At 46.1% G+C, this 15,958-nt stretch overlaps 1 protein-coding gene across 11 annotated transcripts in view; it reads left to right on the top strand.

Annotated features, from left to right (window-relative positions):
- The window catches only part of MYCBP2 (MYC binding protein 2), a 130,349-nt gene that overhangs the window by 102,116 nt on the left and 12,275 nt on the right, over positions 1-15,958 (top strand). For 8 of the 11 annotated variants that reach the window (XM_088139567.1, XM_088139566.1, XM_088139564.1 and 5 more), the window contains 14 exons: positions 113-357; positions 1,048-1,215; positions 2,367-2,524; positions 4,158-4,357; positions 6,057-6,206; positions 7,776-7,936; positions 8,991-9,147; positions 9,738-9,962; positions 10,584-10,649; positions 11,478-11,717; positions 12,452-12,550; positions 13,756-13,836; positions 15,180-15,446; positions 15,534-15,817. In XM_088139567.1, the coding sequence (XP_087995693.1) occupies positions 113-357; positions 1,048-1,215; positions 2,367-2,524; positions 4,158-4,357; positions 6,057-6,206; positions 7,776-7,936; positions 8,991-9,147; positions 9,738-9,962; positions 10,584-10,649; positions 11,478-11,717; positions 12,452-12,550; positions 13,756-13,836; positions 15,180-15,446; positions 15,534-15,817 (2,501 nt within the window). The remainder of the gene's footprint in view (positions 1-112; positions 358-1,047; positions 1,216-2,366; positions 2,525-4,157; positions 4,358-6,056; positions 6,207-7,775; positions 7,937-8,990; positions 9,148-9,737; positions 9,963-10,583; positions 10,650-11,477; positions 11,718-12,451; positions 12,551-13,755; positions 13,837-15,179; positions 15,447-15,533; positions 15,818-15,958) is intronic. The other 3 variants (XM_088139569.1, XM_088139563.1, XM_088139560.1) reach the window with 1 other exon arrangement.

Here is a 15,958-nt window from a genome sequence, read left to right as displayed (position 1 = left end):
TTGTGGGCAGACAGGGAAGGCGTCAGCACGCAGGGCCTGTAGGCGAGTTAACTCTGAGCGCGGCGCTTGGGCCCTGCCCTCCGGTCAGCCCATCTCACTAGTTTCTTGGTAGGTGAAGCAGTCGAGGAGGAAGCCGGCACAGGTGAAGACCCCCCGGGCCTTGCCCACCATGGAAGCTCATCAAGTGATCAGAGGGAATGCCCTGTTCTTGCTGGCCTTGAGCAGTGCTGCGGAGCCCTCCATTTTGTGCTACCACCCAGCCAAGCCATTCCAGTCCCAGCTTCCCAGTGTTAAGGAAGGCATTTCCGAGGACTTTCCTGTTAAAATGCCTTGCCTCTACCTTCAGACGTTAGCGAGGTAAGAGCAGTGGAGCCATGTTTTCCGTGTTTATAAGAATCACTGAATTGTAATGGGAGGGCAGCCCCTTGGCCAGGTCTCAACTCTGGGTGCTACACAGACACCGCCATTCAGTTTTGTTGATACCAGTCCAAGGTGGCCTTCCCGCATTTCCGTCAACGTCTCAGTCTAACCGGCAGCTGTGGTCTTCCCCGTTGCTCCTCTCCAAGCCCTGAGCCGGGGATCCAGTCTTGCTTCCAGGCCCTTCAGGAGCTCGGAAGTGCTGCAGAGCTGGACTGATAAGGAAATATTAAGCGTATCTAAAATGTCTCTATTTGCTCCTGACTCCTTGCTCTCTCAAGATGCAGTGGGTTTCCAAGAAGGAGCATAGTCTGGGTTCCCTGCTGGTGATCCTGTCATTCACAGCATAATGGTACACCATTTGTGCGAGTACTGTAGACTTTGAGCAGGCGACTCTGCAGTGCTGAAAACTGCCACAAATGCTCAGACCTTAAAAACAGAGAGATTTCGTGTGGGTAATGGTTCTGATAAACTACTGCTTGAGGTATTGACATGGAATTCAACAATTGTCAGATACGTTTAATGGATGGTTTGTTTATAAATAAGGACACTCACTGATATTTGTCTTGGGTTCAGAAATTACTGGGCTGAAAAGAGTTTGGTTTTACTGATGTGCATTTTTTGGGTCAGGCATCATCATGAAAACTTTGTTGGCTATCAAGACGACAACCTCTTTCAAGATGAGATGAGGTATTTGCGTTCAACTTCAGTGCCTGCACCTTATATATCTGTTACTCCTGATGCCAGCCCCAATGTGTTTGAGGAGCCAGAAAGTAACATGAAATCCATGCCACCAAGGTACTCCGCTCTGACATTAACGTGTGCTGCCGTATTTATAAATGCTGCCATATTTATCTGAAAGGAAGTCAATCCTAAACTGAACAAGACTCATACTTGCTGCCCCTGCCCCCCCCCCCACCCAAGGGTAGATAAAGAAAATAAATATAAATAATAAGAATCCTGTGCAAGGTTGACCTTTCCCACCAAGGTTGAATCCAGCCCTGACCGTCCTTCCTGACGGGCACGGCTAGGACTGACCAATTAAATGACAATGTAGCTAAATACAGATCAGGGGCTAGTAATGAACATTAATTGCCTGTAAAGCAAGGTATCCAGTTGACAGAATTCCTTGATTCCGGCTGCTCTCACCCATAGAAACCTAGTTCACGCGCCCAGCCCCTGTTCTCCCTTGCAGGGGTGGAAGCAGAAGCTGCCTGGCCTTGGGTTTAGGGGAGAAGAGAAGGGGAGCCCACCCAGAGGGAGGGGAGGGACAGGGAAGTGCTGCGGGGGCTTGCAGACCCCCGGCAAGGCTAGCCTTCAGGCTCCTCTGAGGACAAGCCCCCACCCTGACAGCTCTTTCTGTTGGCACATACACAAGGGTTGTTTTTAAGGCAGCCCCTGGTTTGTTTCTAAGAGACCGTAAGCCAGGGACATCTTGCCATGCTTCCTGAAGTCAAGAAGAATGTGTGTGAAGACTCCTCTCTACTCAAGGAGAGCCTCTGACTTACTGCGCTAATTGTCACCCTGCCAATTTTCAACCAGGAGATTTCATTGAAAGGGTAATAATGCAGTGTCCGATCGTGGAAAAGGGTTCGCGTAATACTAAATAGAGGATTTGATTGTGTCAATCTGGGTAACTTTTAAGTTCTGCTCTAAACATATTCAAATGTACATGATAGAGCACTAGGTGGGCAAGATCCAACACAGCATTTTTATCTTCTGAAGGAAGATACTGGAAATAGGCTGTGGGAACATAGATTGGTTTCTCCCACTTAATGATGAATCTTCCCTGTAAATATCTGATCTTAGTTTGTCATTATAATTGCATATTCTCCGACAACAGATAACACCCTTAAGGAACATTGGAAAGCAGCTGTGTGTGCGCGTGCGTGTGTACTGGAGTGCTAGCAAGGCTTGAAAATTGGAATAACGTTTTGCTTTCCTTCCAGTTTAGAGACCAGCCCCATTACAGATACAGATCTCGCAAAACGTACAGTTTTTCAAAGATCCTATTCGGTCGTTGCATCAGAATATGACAAACCACATTCCATTCTGCCTGCCCGGGTCAAGGCCATCCCGAGGAGGAGAGTTAACAGTGGAGATGCAGGTACGCAGCTGCACGCCTCTCCCTCGGGGTGCCGGTGTGGGAACGCAGGCGGTGCTGCTGTCTTCTTCACAGGCCCATCCCGCTGTGCCTCCCCACAGAGAACAAGCGCCTCCACAAGGCTCAGGTGGCACCCCTGGGGACAGCCCCTTTCCCCTTCGCAGCCCTGTGATTTTCTTCTGCGAGAGGAAGAACTCTTCCCCGTACTCCTCCTCCTCCTCTCTGCCTTCTTGCCTTTCCTGTGAGGGGGCAGCATTGCCGGGAGGGCTTTCACCAGCCCCTAGAAAGGAGCCTTGCTGGGAAGCGATTCCTCCTGATGCCCCCCAGCCCCAGGCAGAGGCCCCGGTGGCGCCCTCTCCTCCTTGGTTGGTCCAGCACAGTCCAGCCGCAGCCGAGCAGCCCCTCGGGAACCGGTTTAGCCCTGAACCCACTGCTGCTCTTCGGGAGCCGTCTGGATCTGGACATTGTAGGCCGTCCCCGCAGCTCCCCTTGTAGCACAGGGCCTGCCGTCTCTTCGCCCAGATAACGCTTTGGGAGGGGACTGTGCCTCCATGGTCCGAAGGTGCCCCGAACACATCCGTCCCCTCAAGAGGGTGCACGCGCTCAAGCCACAGCCCCTCAGGGATTCCCAGACTGCTGGAGTGAAGCTTTGGCCCTTTGAGTTTGGAAGGGGCATCTGATGGAGGAAGAGCTGATTGGGCAGTGCCGAAATAGAGAAGCGGGGGGGAATGTGGCTGCCCTCTTCCAGGATCCCAAAGGGGAGGAGGTCAAGACCTCAGTGGGGCCAGGCTGGCTTTTAACATGGCAGTTTAAGTCAAGGACGCCGGGCTGCAGCATCTCATCTTGGTCCGTCGGGGAAAACATGTTGTGTGGAGCCTGATTGCTCGGGGCTGTGGGGCTGAATGAGGGACCCCCGGTTCCAGTCCCTCCCAGCCGCGGATGCTCCCTGTCCTCTCTCCCCCGCCTGCCTCGCAGGGCTGTTGTCATAGGAGAAAACAGAAGAGGGAGCAGTGTGCATGCTGCCCTGAACCCCAGAGGGAAAAGCAGGCCAATGGCTAAATAGGACGCCCCTGAGAGACCCCAGAGGAGGCGGTGTGCTGCTTTTCATGGAAGTGGTCACCGGTGCTGCAGATGTCGCTGTCGCTCTGCTTGCCCTCTTGGGGGGTTCCCTAGCAGGGTGCCAGCAGGGTCGAAGGCAAAACTCCTCCATTTCGCTCGAGAGAGGAGCCAGAAGCCCTGGCGGGGCGGGGGGGCAGCCAAGACCCTCCCCCTCAGAGTGACAATCCAGTGATGGCTCAGGAAGGCCAGTTTCCAGAAAGCCGTTTAGATATGCCCAGGGCTCCGGCCTTTGGCAGACGGTTGAGCGTGGGGCCTGCTTCTTTGAACTAGGCATAATCAGCCTTTATAATGCTTAATGTCAGGAATGGATCGGTGTTAGCAGGATCTCAGTTCTTAAGCACTGAAAACCAAGATGTTGGTTTGATTATTAAGGTAACATTTGGAATTCCCAAGCACGACACTTTAAAGCAGCTGCAGATACTGTGGGCAATGTTTCTAATTTAATACTAGTTTAACGCTGACTGTCTGCAACAAAACTGATCCTCTAATGTTTCCATGTGTTTCTGCTTCCAAACAGAAGTGGGGTCCTCTCTTCTGAGACATCCATCTCCTGAACTCTCCCGGTTAATCTCCGCCCACAGCTCTCTTTCCAGAGGAGAGAGAAACTTCCAGTGGCCTGTTCTGGCATTTGTAATTCAGCATCATGACTTGGAGGGACTTGAAATAGCCATGAAACAAGCTTTAAGAAAATCAGCTTGCCGCGTGTTTGCTATGGAGGTAATTCATAGTAATTATCTTGCTAATAAATTATGTGCCAGCAGGACTTCTGCTGAAGAACGTTAGCTCTATTGGTGCTCATTGTTCACACAAAAGGCATTGGGAAATTGCCATTCAGATTTGTAATGTGGAGGGGAAGCGCTATCTCTGCCTCGAGTGACTAGTGCATCGCACCCTGCTCAGCTGCTTACACCGGCCTTTTCTCCAGCAGTTGTCAGGGAGGGTTAGCCACCTCCGTGTAACGTACAAAGTTTGTGCAGGTCTAACGCCTAACATTGTTTCTCACTTACTTATTCTTCTGTACGAGGTTGTTCCATCCATAGATGTTAGCTAGAGACCCAGGGAGGCACACTCCTGACCTGCGGACATTTTCAGACTTAGTCTGTAGCATCGGGGGTATATGCCATGTACCACCCAGGATCCCAGCAGATCCCGCCTTCAGCTGGAAGGAATCCGTAGTGCTCACCCAAGGGGCTTTCTTTCCAAAAGGTTATTATTAGGACATGAACCATTAATGGACCTGCCTGGGGAAGAAGTGGCTGAGGAGTGGGAATCAGGGGCAGGTCCCCCTCCTCTGCCATTTCTTGGCTCCAAATTTGGGTTGAAAGAGCTTCTCCGTTATAAGAAAAATCCCAGAGTCTGCAGTGCTTTATTTGTGTGCAGCCACTGGTTACAAGTGGAATGGCTACCTCCCATCCAGTCTAAAACTGAAGGCATCCATTCTGCCTTAATTTCCTCCTCCCATCCTTGAAGACAGAGGACCTCTGGGCCACTTGCAGGGTCTTCTGGACATTTTCGCAGCCCAGGCAGTGGGCTTCTTGCTGCCTTCAGTATTTTTGTTTCTCCCAGTTTTTTGTCACTTCAGTTAGCCACAAATGTATATCTGTCCGTAGAGGGGAAGAACAGGGACGTGTGCAGGGTTCAGATAAGAGGTGTTTCAGATGAGCCTGGGGACCCTAAAGGATCTGTGCCCTTTTGTAGGTGTCATGGTAGGCTCAGGGGCTGCTTGGGGAAGGAGGCACGACCGGGCACATGTTTTCCTGGGAGAGGGGGGTCTTTGAAGAGCTTCCAGCATATCCCAAACAGCTGTGCCTGCTTTGGATCTGTCTCTTAGAATGGATCTTTCCAGGTCCCCAAAGTGGTTCCCTGCTCATACGGGAATCTCCCCCAGAAGGCCACCCTGCTTGCAGGCTCAGCAGGAGCTCCGGCATGTGACCAGGCTCTCTCCGCTGACCATTCCTCAGAGGGCTGGGATTCCAACCCCGTGAAGGTCTGGGCGCTCTGCTCCGAGCCCACTCCCGTTTCTCACGTCCCTTTTAAAATACGGTGCCCAGAACAACGTGGGCCAACTGCGCTCTAATCATCCCATGGGAAAACAGAGGAGCTGTTCCCTCCTGCTGAAGCAGGGCTTCTGTCTGGGCAGTCCACAGCCATGTTGGTATTGTAGCTGCTGCTTCCACGCTGCTTGTTCACGTCCATTTGTTGGGCCACATCCTCCCAGTTCCTTCTCATGCACGCTATGCCGGGCCTGTACTTCTGCATTTGACCTTCCTTACTGTGATAGAGGAGGATGAAAAAATTACAGTGTCCATATATTTGGAATCCGATTGTCTTGCTCTAATTAATTGAACGGTGTTTACGTATTAGAAACCTAAAGTCTGGCATTTTCTCTTCTATTTTCCTTTTCATTTATTCCTAGGCTTTTAACTGGCTTCTCTGTAATGTCATACAAACCACCTCTCTTCATGATATTCTTTGGCATTTTGTGGCTTCTCTTACTCCAGCCCCAGTGGAAGCTGAGGAAGAAGAGGATGAGGAAAACAAAGCCAACAAAGAAAATATTGAACAAGTAAGTCAACGGGATTGTATATTCTTTACAAATAATTTTGCTTACAGATAGTCCTTGCTTAACGACTGTTGGTTTATCGATGGTTGAAAGTTACGATGGCCTCAGGGTGCTTTACAACCCATAAAGCATTTCCGGCCATTATAAAACATTGCACCACCACCACCACGGTCAAATGGCCATATTTTGGGCGCTTGGCAATCGGCTCGCATTTACGACCAGTTGCCAAGCACTCCGCAATCATGTGATTGCCATTTGCAATCTTCTCTGCCGGCTTCCCCATTGGAAGCCGGCAGGGAAGGTTGCAAGTGGAGGGGATGTGGCAGTGTGCAGGAACGGAGGTCAAATCCTGAAGATTTCAGCTCTGTTCCTCCAGCCCCACCAAGGATTTCCCCTCCATTCGCAGAGGGGAGGGCAGACCCTTCAGCAGGCTTTAGGAATGTTTGAGAGCGAAAGGGCTGCCTGCTGGGAGGATTTCAGCTCCGTGCTGCGCTGGAATCCTTCAGCAGGCAGCTCTTTTGCTCTGTCTGCTTAAGGGCCCGGGAGATTGCTTAACGACCGCAACTGGGAGCGCCCAGATTGTGGTCGCTGAGTGAAGCAGTCATGTGGACATCTCACTTAATGAGTGCTTCACTCAATGACTGAGGTTCCGGTCCCAGTTATGGTTGTTCGGTGAGGACTACCTGTATATGTTCTGGAAGCCAGTATGCATTTATACCTTTTTTGGAATATTTTTAATAAGATGTGGGTGAAAAAATATCCTATTTATTTTTTATAGCAGTCCATGGATTATGCAGGGCTCCATTCAGGAGCTGTTGCAGAAGCTAGTTTGTAAGCCAAGCAGAGTGTGTGCTGTGTTAATGCACAAACACAGCAGCTGTAACTTTGCCTGGGTGCAAATACAGCAGTCAACATTCTTGCCCCTCTTTGTGTCAAGTCAGATTTTGTAAGTCAGGGCTTCTGTAACTGGCGACTTCTTTGACAGATGATGGCTTAATTCCAGAGAGAGAGTCTTTTTATTTATTTTCAAAAACAGAGGCTAAATTTGCAACGGCTTAAACTAGTCATTGCACAAAATAGCTAGGAACGTGGACTGGCGCATTGTCATATTTAAAAAGATGCAGTAGTTTAGAAAGATGGCTGTACTTAAACAATAATGAAAAAAGTTGAAGTCATTTCTTAGCCTTAAGGGAAATCATGAAATGTAGACCACAATATTTTTCCCTCAACATCTGGGAGGTTTTTCAAGATGATGGATCTTTTTAAGAATGATGACTCAAATAAGTTATGATGGATTCTTAGCTTTTCTTCAGCATATTTCCCATTATGCTAGCAAACCTTTAAAGCAGGGCCTTTAAATTTACTTTTTTCTTTTAAGTTTGAATTGCTTTTGCTCTGTGTGCTGCTTTTGTAGGTTATTTAAGTTTTGGATTTGCTTGCTAGTCTATGAAATAGATCTTACTGTTTTATGAAGTTGCTCCACTATTAAACAGCTTCTTTTATGTTATAAGTCTTCTTGGGAAAAAATGACATTAAGTAAATAATTAAAGGTTACTTGTGTTTGATGCCTAGGAAAAGGACACAAGGGTGTGTGAGCATCCATTGTCAGATATTGTGATTGCTGGAGAAGCAGCTCATCCTCTTCCTCACACTTTTCACCGTCTGCTGCAGACCATCTCTGACCTGATGATGTTGCTACCAGGTGGAAGTTCATTGCAGCAGATGGCTCTGAGGTAGGCTGTCCTGGATGCAGAAATAGGGTCTGGACACATTGGAGCCACGGAACCTAGAGAAAGCTTTAGGGCTGAGCCAAAATTTCACCCGTGAAAACATGGGTGCGGTGGCAGCTGGGAAGGTCTTTTGCTTGCAGGTCTCCCTGCTCTTTGGTGTGCTGGGCACATTTGCTTTGTCTCCCAAACTGCAGATTTGGCCTTGGTGGTATGGTCATGCTGGTGGTGGTGTTATTTTCAAAGGCTTCTTCTGGAGTCCAGCCCTCCAGTTGGAGATCCCATGAGTATTCTGATGGCGCTGCATAATCATTCAATTTGACCCACTTGGAGTCCATTGCTGGAAGTTTACTGGTGGGGATGGGGGTCCGAGAGCTGTCTAGAAGACAATCTGCCCCCTTTTCTACCTTTAAAAACAACCCAGATTCCCCAAGTTGTGCCATCAGAATTGTTATCCCCGTGGCTGAATTTCAGCAGTGCCACTCCAGATCTTTGTGGGGATTTTGATAGCAACAGAACAGTTTGCTTACCAGAGACCACCTTATTTTATCCCCACTCCTTTTTTGGGGTGGGGAGGGAAAAAATAACACTACAGAAAACGGAGCATTTTGCTGCTCACAAGTCTACTTGTAATCTGTGTTGCATAGAGGGGTTAGTTTAACAGCATGTTCACATTGTGCGTAGAAACATGTGAGCTTAACATGTAGTGCCATAGAGCTCGCTCCTAGCAGAGGCCTGTTCACCCTTTCCAAATGTCCTTGGAAGCTGCCATGGTAGAGAATATAGGTAGCTCAGGTTAAATCCTTGGGTTTCTGGTGTTCTCTGAACTCACTTCTCTTCCTGCAGACATTTCAGTACCAGGTTAGGTAACCTCACTAGTGCAGGGCAGAGTGGAGTTTGCTGGCTGTTTAGAGGTGGTAGCTGGTCTAACAGCCTTGATGGGGTATTGGTAATTCTTTGATTGCTCTTGTTTATCTGTGTTGATAGGGGTGTGATGAGGAAGGATGTGTTTTAGAAAGCTTTGAAATGGAAAAGGCAGAATTATTGCCTTCTTTTTCAGATGCTGGAGCCTCAAATTCAAGCAATCTGACCATCAGTTTCTGCACCAGAGCAACGTCTTTCATCACATCAACAACATTCTCTCCAAATCCGATGACGGAGACAGTGAGGAAAGCTTTAGTATCAGCATCCAGTCTGGCTTTGAAGCTTTGAATCAGGCAAGTTGCATCCCCGGGTGTCAGGCCTAGCCCAAGGAACTCCAAGAGACCATACAAATTCAGTTCAGCTTTGTTTATTAGCTACAACCTCTAGCAAGAATCTTCCCAGACTGAAACCCCAGCTCCCAAGCCATCCAGCCACAACAGTGTGAATTCCTCAGGGAGGTGCCAGTTTCATCCTCTTGTATCTCCCACGCTCCTCTGGCGAGCTAAGAAAATGTTTATCTCCCTGAACCTGGCCTTCATAATTCCATTCCATCACACCGGGTTACTGTGAAAGCAGCTGATGAGAAGCCACAGCTATGGAGAAATACCTTGCCAAAATGGTTTCTTTGAATGGGTGGTTTCTGGTGTGTAGAATGATTGGGAAGATGTTTGCATTTGGCTCCAGCTGGATACACTTAGCAGATCATGAACTTGAGCAGAAAAAGTTTGCCCAGACTGATTTAAATGAATAAATGAAAGGTGTGGGGGGCACAGGGCACATTCAGTAATGTTGGCCTCAAGTCTACTTTTTACGTTAAATACTTTATTAAATTAATTTAAACCACAGTAGCGTGTTTAACTTTGAAACTTCTTTGTTTTGATAGGAATCGTGTATAGTAATTTGTCTGAAGGACTTAACTAACATCGTTGATATAAAAACTTCAAGCCGACCAGCCATGATTGGTAGTTTGACAGATGGGTCAACGGAAACCTTCTGGGAATCAGGCGATGAAGACAAAAATAAAACTAAAAACATTACAATTAATTGTATGAAAGGAATTAATGCTCGTTACGTGTCTGTTCATGTTGACAATTCACGAGACCTTGGGGTAAGCACTGTTTGCAAAAAGGAAGAGTAACATTGACATGTCCCACTGGACATTCATACCACTCTAGAGAGTGAATTAATTATAAAGCTATAGATCTGGAAATGCAAGGCAGGTTGAGGTTTGTTATCAGTCTACATATAAGCCAGATGGCAAGAACGTAATAGAGAAAGGTGAATGTGTGATAAAAACATTAAAAAAATATTTAGACCCTTTTTTGTTTGGGTTTTTGTTTTGTTTTGTTTTGTTTTGGGGTTTTTTTGGCTATTCTCTCTTTTTTCTTTTTTTTCTTTTTCTTTTTTTTTTCTTCTGCCTTTGAGTCAGCATTGACTCCTAGTGATTGCCTGGACTAGTCCCTGCAGTTTTCTTGGCAAGGTTTCAGAAGTGGTTTGCCGCTGCCTGCTTCCCAGGGCTGAGAGAGAGGGACTGGCCCAAGGTCGCCCAATTGGCTGTGTAACTAAGGCGGGACTAGAACTCACAATCTCCCAGTTTCTAGCCTTAACCACTACACCAAACTGGTTCTGTTCTCTGTCTGTTCGTCTCTTTTATTTTAAACTGTTGAAAAACGGTTTTGAAACTTAAAATGCTTGACTTTTATTTTTTGTTTCATATTGCCACATCTAGAACAAAGTGACTTCAATGACTTTTTTGACCGGAAAAGCAGTAGAGGATCTTTGCAGAATAAAACAGGTAGCTTTCCAGTGCCATTATAAGTCATAACCAAGCATCTTAATATTTAAAGTGCTACGTATTTAACATTTGGTTTAATGAACTGGTTGTACAGATCAGTTTTCTTAATTGAGAACTTGGACCTCTTGTCACTAGTCTTTATGCTGACATCGCAAGAAACAAAAGATACATGATCTCTCCCCTTGTATTTAGTAATCTGTGTTCCATGCATCCTTATGCTAAAAAGTTAATAGCTGCAGAAGTCATGCACTGTTCTAGTTTTAACTGTCCAGCTCCGTGTAGTTAGAGGGGAGGATAATATTGTTTTGATTTAGAGTGGATTTGCTTGTATATTTTTCCACAGTTTACTCTAAAGCAAATGCTTTAAGCCAACAGCAGTTTGTGTTAGCCTCAGCTAATTCTGCAGCCAGTGCCCACTGGGTTTGGATGTGACTTAGCTTCATATCTGGGCTGGAGAAATTGAGACAGCCATTAGAGGGCAGCAAAGAGATAGAGAATCCCTAAGTATTTGTGGCCATCTAGTGGCCATATATATTTTTGCAAGATCTTGCAGCCTTACCCAGGAGGTTAATTTTGATTTTTGAACCATTGTTTGTTGATGAAGATTCTCAGTTGTCCTGGTGGACTTATCTGGAGGTTGAGTCCTGGCAACTGCGCTTCTTTTCTTTTGGGTTGAGACGTTTCGCTGCTTGTCCAAGCAGCTGCCAGATCAAAAGAAAAGAAGTCCAGTTGCCAGGACTCAACCTCCAGATAACCATTCTGTTTGCAAGTTATAGAATTATGTTCCTGCTGTCTACACAAACCTGCTTTTGTATGCCTGTGTTTTAGGTTGACTTGGATTCAAGACATATTGGCTGGGTAACTAGTGAACTTCCTGGTGGAGACAATCACATCCTCAAAATTGAGTTAAAGGGGCCAGAAAATACCCTCCGAGTTCGGCAGGTGAAAGTGCTTGGTTGGAAAGAAGGTGAAAGCATCAAAATAGCTGGCCAGATCTCAGCAAGTGTTGCTCAACAAAGGAGCTGTGAAGCTGAGACACTGCGAGTGTTCAGGCTCATCACATCGCAGGTGAACACAACCCTCAAGCCTCCACGAGGCAGAAATGGCACGGGAATCTTCGTTTTTCACGTTTCTTTTGCCCCTTCCTTGAGTTATTAAAAGTAGCAAAGTCCACAAGTTAAAGGAACACCCCAAGGGTGGCAGGTTTGTGGTGGGATTTAGCTTAGAGGGGATCCATTTGAGCACGCACGTGTCCACCCAAGTTCCTTGGGAAGACAGACGAATGGACATTCGTGCTGCATCCTGCAGCATTTACCTACAGTTGATTCTGCTGCTTCCTGGTTTGCTTAGATTTCTAAAATGCTTTCTGCTTCAGATGTCCATTTCCCAATTCCCTCTTCAACATTTTCCTTCTTCCTCTTGTCTCTTCTCCAGCTTTAAACAATTGCACGAGGGTAGAATGTGCATGTTTTAATGCGGGAGCTGCACCAGGCAGCATTTAATAACAGGAATCTGGAAATCATGGTATTTATTTGATACTGGGTTATTCCCAGCGCTGTCCTGTTGACAACAAACATTGCTTGTTCTGTTAGAACCATTACATATGTGCCACAGGCAAGACGCTGTTAAAATATTTAGATACAATATAATAAATTTTAAAACTTATTTTCAGGCCAAGTTCTGTTCTTTGCCACCTTGCAAATGCAGTAAGCAAATATTTTAATATTACTGACATAGCTGCATAGAAAAAATAAAATAGCACATCTGTCTTATTTCAGTATTTTGTTCATCCTCTGAAACAGGTCTTCGGCAAACTCATATCTGGAGATGCTGAGCCAACACCAGAACAGGAAGAAAAGGCTTTGCTTTCTTCACCTGAAGGAGAAGAAAAAGTACACAATGTATTTATTTGTGTTCTACCATTACCAAGATTTTTATCTCCCAACGCAAGTTGGTTCAGATCTTGAATTCTCTGTGCAGGACTGCATTCTCTTTAGCTGACCACGTGGATCATGCAGAAACAGGGCTTTCAACCTGTTAGCAATGTTGAATGATGACTTAACTGCTGGGGCTCTAGCCATTCATTGGCATCGCTGAAATTGCACCCTTACATATAGATTTATGTGCTTCTTTCGTCAGGTGCCCATGAAACTCAGCCCAGGCAGTGTGTTGTCACCACGTTGCTTGGTACTTAGCCACATTAATCATTAGCTTGGAGTCCCAGCAGGATGCTGTTCATGAGGAACCTGATAAGTCTCTGTGCTGTGATGCAATACAATAGCATCTTCACATGAGGCAAAGGAGTTTTAACCCATGTATTCAGTGCTGCTTCAGCCATAGGCGCTCTTCCTGGGTCAACGCTGCAGAAAGCTATGGTTGTGGGTGCATTGGTGCTTAGATAAGAAGATTAGTTTTTCTATTTCAACTGACCAAAAGTATTAAAAATATTTCTTGAATTTCCTGTCAAAATATGAAGGAACACACAACTTTCATGGGCCTGGAAGAAAAGAAAAAGCCCAGAAATTAAACCTATTGTATAGTTATTGTTCTAAAATCAGTTAAAGCAGGGCTTGCTAGACAATTTTGGCAGCCACTCCCAATGGTGCATTCATTTCAGACCCATCATCCAGAAGGGCCAGTCTGTGTCTCCTGCAGCAGAGACTCCCTCTGCCAACTTATCTTCTTGTGTACAAAGGTTAAGTCATGAGATTTCAGGGGTGGTCATTGACGAAGTTATTGTCCCCAATACTCTGGTTTGTCTACTGATTCCTGGAGGCTGCCATTATGTGAACTTTCTCTTCATTAGGAAAGATATCACCTCCCAGTAAGGATAAACCAGGTCTGGCTAAGGGTAAGGAATCCATCGTGCTGCAGCTGGAAGACCAGTATTGTCTGGAGTTCAGATGTTTGGAAATATTTTAGGAGATTTACAGCTTACAACTTCTTTGAAAATATGTTCATAGCCTAACTTTTCAATTGATTTATGTTGGCTAGATTCTTTATATTACTGAATACCAAAACATGCATTGGAAACAAAACTGTCTTAAATTTTTGATGAGAATATGAAACATATGATCATACTAAACAATATCATATTCCTTTCAAGGCAACCTCAGATGCAGACCTGAAAGAACACATGGTTGGAATCATATTTAGCAGGAGTAAACTCACAAATTTGCAAAAACAGGTTTGTTCATTACAACATTTTATAAGCTGGTTTTCTTACATTATGTTACGTATGTGATCTCCAGGCTTAAGAACAAAAGATTCTGTATGCTAAGAATGGAGGGGAAAGGAGGGGGACCCTTTCAGTTAGGGACTCATCAGTGCTCCCAAACCTCTAAAATATAAGGACTCCATCATGCTTCAGACAAAGGAAGATACAATGCTTGATTTCCACGGTAGAGATGAAAATGTGCTAAGCCCATCTGGTCAATCATGGGTTCCCACACTGAACATCACTGAACACGCAGCTAATGTTGGGTGCACAGAATGAATTACACTTGTGTGCACAACATCCTCACACTCACTCAACAGAACCAACCCATCCTTTTATGTGTTTGTGGGACAGAAACAAGTTCAGAAGCATCTAGGGCAGGAATTGGGGAGGTTAGAGTTCCTCTGATGCGCAGGAACAAAGCCTCCCCCCGCTCCCCCCCCCCATGTGCAGAACGTTTGAATTCCTTTACCTTTACCTTTACCGCTCCATGCAGAATGAAATGCATTTGTCAGGGGAAAACCACATTAAACGTGGGAGACAGACACACCATAACGTCAGCAGTTTCAAAGTTCTAAAAGCTTTATTAAATTGTTAGTTTGACAAGCAATAATCATAACTCAATCAGAAACATACAAAATACTTACATAAATTCACATTGCAATGAGGACCAGCATGAGCAAGCTGTCAGGTAAAACAGCTTGGCCAAGTGGCCCCGACCCTTTTTCTGCAATCCCTTTTATTCTCAAAAACCGCAAACCACATTCATGACTCGCAGGATTTGCAACTGATTCATAACGTTCCCAATGCTAATTTTACCACACTTCCCTGTTCCATTTGTCCTTTTCCCATCAGCAGTTTGCTTAGTTTTGCAAGTTACCAATTTCCTGTTATTGCCCAAAAGGCCACATTTTAGCTAGCTTTGATTTTATTAAATACAATTAAAATTAGCATTAAAACATATTAAAGGTTACTAATAATTTTCCTCTCACACATTCCATCCACTCTTTGGGGGGATGACTTGAGCAGGGTATATTGTCTGTATTGCATGAAGAGCCAGCTGTACTAAGGGTTTTGTCCGAAGGGTTTCAGGCATGCCGCATGAAGTATGTGCACACATGTAAGCACTGTGCGCAGTAGACCTAAGTCTCACGTAGTTCAGTCTTACATTTCCCTGAACTGAATGAAAGGAGTATCTATTCAATTAGCAATCAATGCTAATTGAAAAGAGCTGCAATCTAGGTAATTAAACTGAAGCGATCGCGTGACTGAGCTGCAGTTTAATTTCCTCTGGTGCCCCTTTTTATGATTAGGTCTGCGCTCATATTGTACAAGCCATCCGAATGGAAGCCACGCGGGTCCGAGAAGAATGGGAGCATGCCATTTCCAGCAAAGAGAATGCCAACTCCCAGCCCAGCGATGAGGACGCGTCCTCCGATGCTTACTGCTTTGAGCTGCTGTCCATGGTGCTGGCCCTCAGCGGCTCCAACGTGGGACGTCAGTACTTGGCTCAGCAGCTGACCTTGCTCCAGGATCTCTTCTCTCTGCTGCATACGGCTTCTCCCAGAGTGCAGAGGCAGGTCAGTACCAAAAGGAGGCCCTCTTCCGGCGGCAGGATGATTGGCTCCACAGCCACAGTCAGCTAACCTCTGTGGTGCTCCTTTCAGGTCACCTCCTTGTTGAGACGGGTCCTGCCAGAAGTCACTCCCAGCCGCTTGGCTAGCGTCATAGGAGTCAAAGCACTGCCCCCAGCAGATATCAGCGATATCATTCATTCCACAGAGAAGGGAGACTGGAACAAGCTGGGCATCTTGGACATGTTTCTGGGCTGTATTGCCAAAGCGCTCACTGTTCAGCTCAAGGCCAAAGGCACCACCATAACTGGCACAGCTGGCACAGCGGCCGGGAAGGGCGTTACTACCGTTACTTTGCCAATGATTTTCAATTCCAGGTTAGTAGCAGCTATGCAGATGTTGTCTTGACTCAATTTCCAGTAGTCCATGGGACATTTCTGTAAGATTCTCACTTCGAGATGGCATTCACAGCTGTGTTCCTGAAACTTGCTTCAAAAGTGCCATCAATTCTGCCTTTT

The sequence above is a fragment of the Python bivittatus genome, unplaced genomic scaffold, assembly GCF_059951505.1.
Source record: "Python bivittatus isolate LINGU-HERP-01145 unplaced genomic scaffold, Pbiv_v1 ctg000210_np1212, whole genome shotgun sequence".
NCBI lineage: Eukaryota > Metazoa > Chordata > Lepidosauria > Squamata > Pythonidae > Python > Python bivittatus.
Note: the sequence above shows the minus strand (reverse complement) of the source record. Positions and strands in the feature narration are given on the sequence as shown.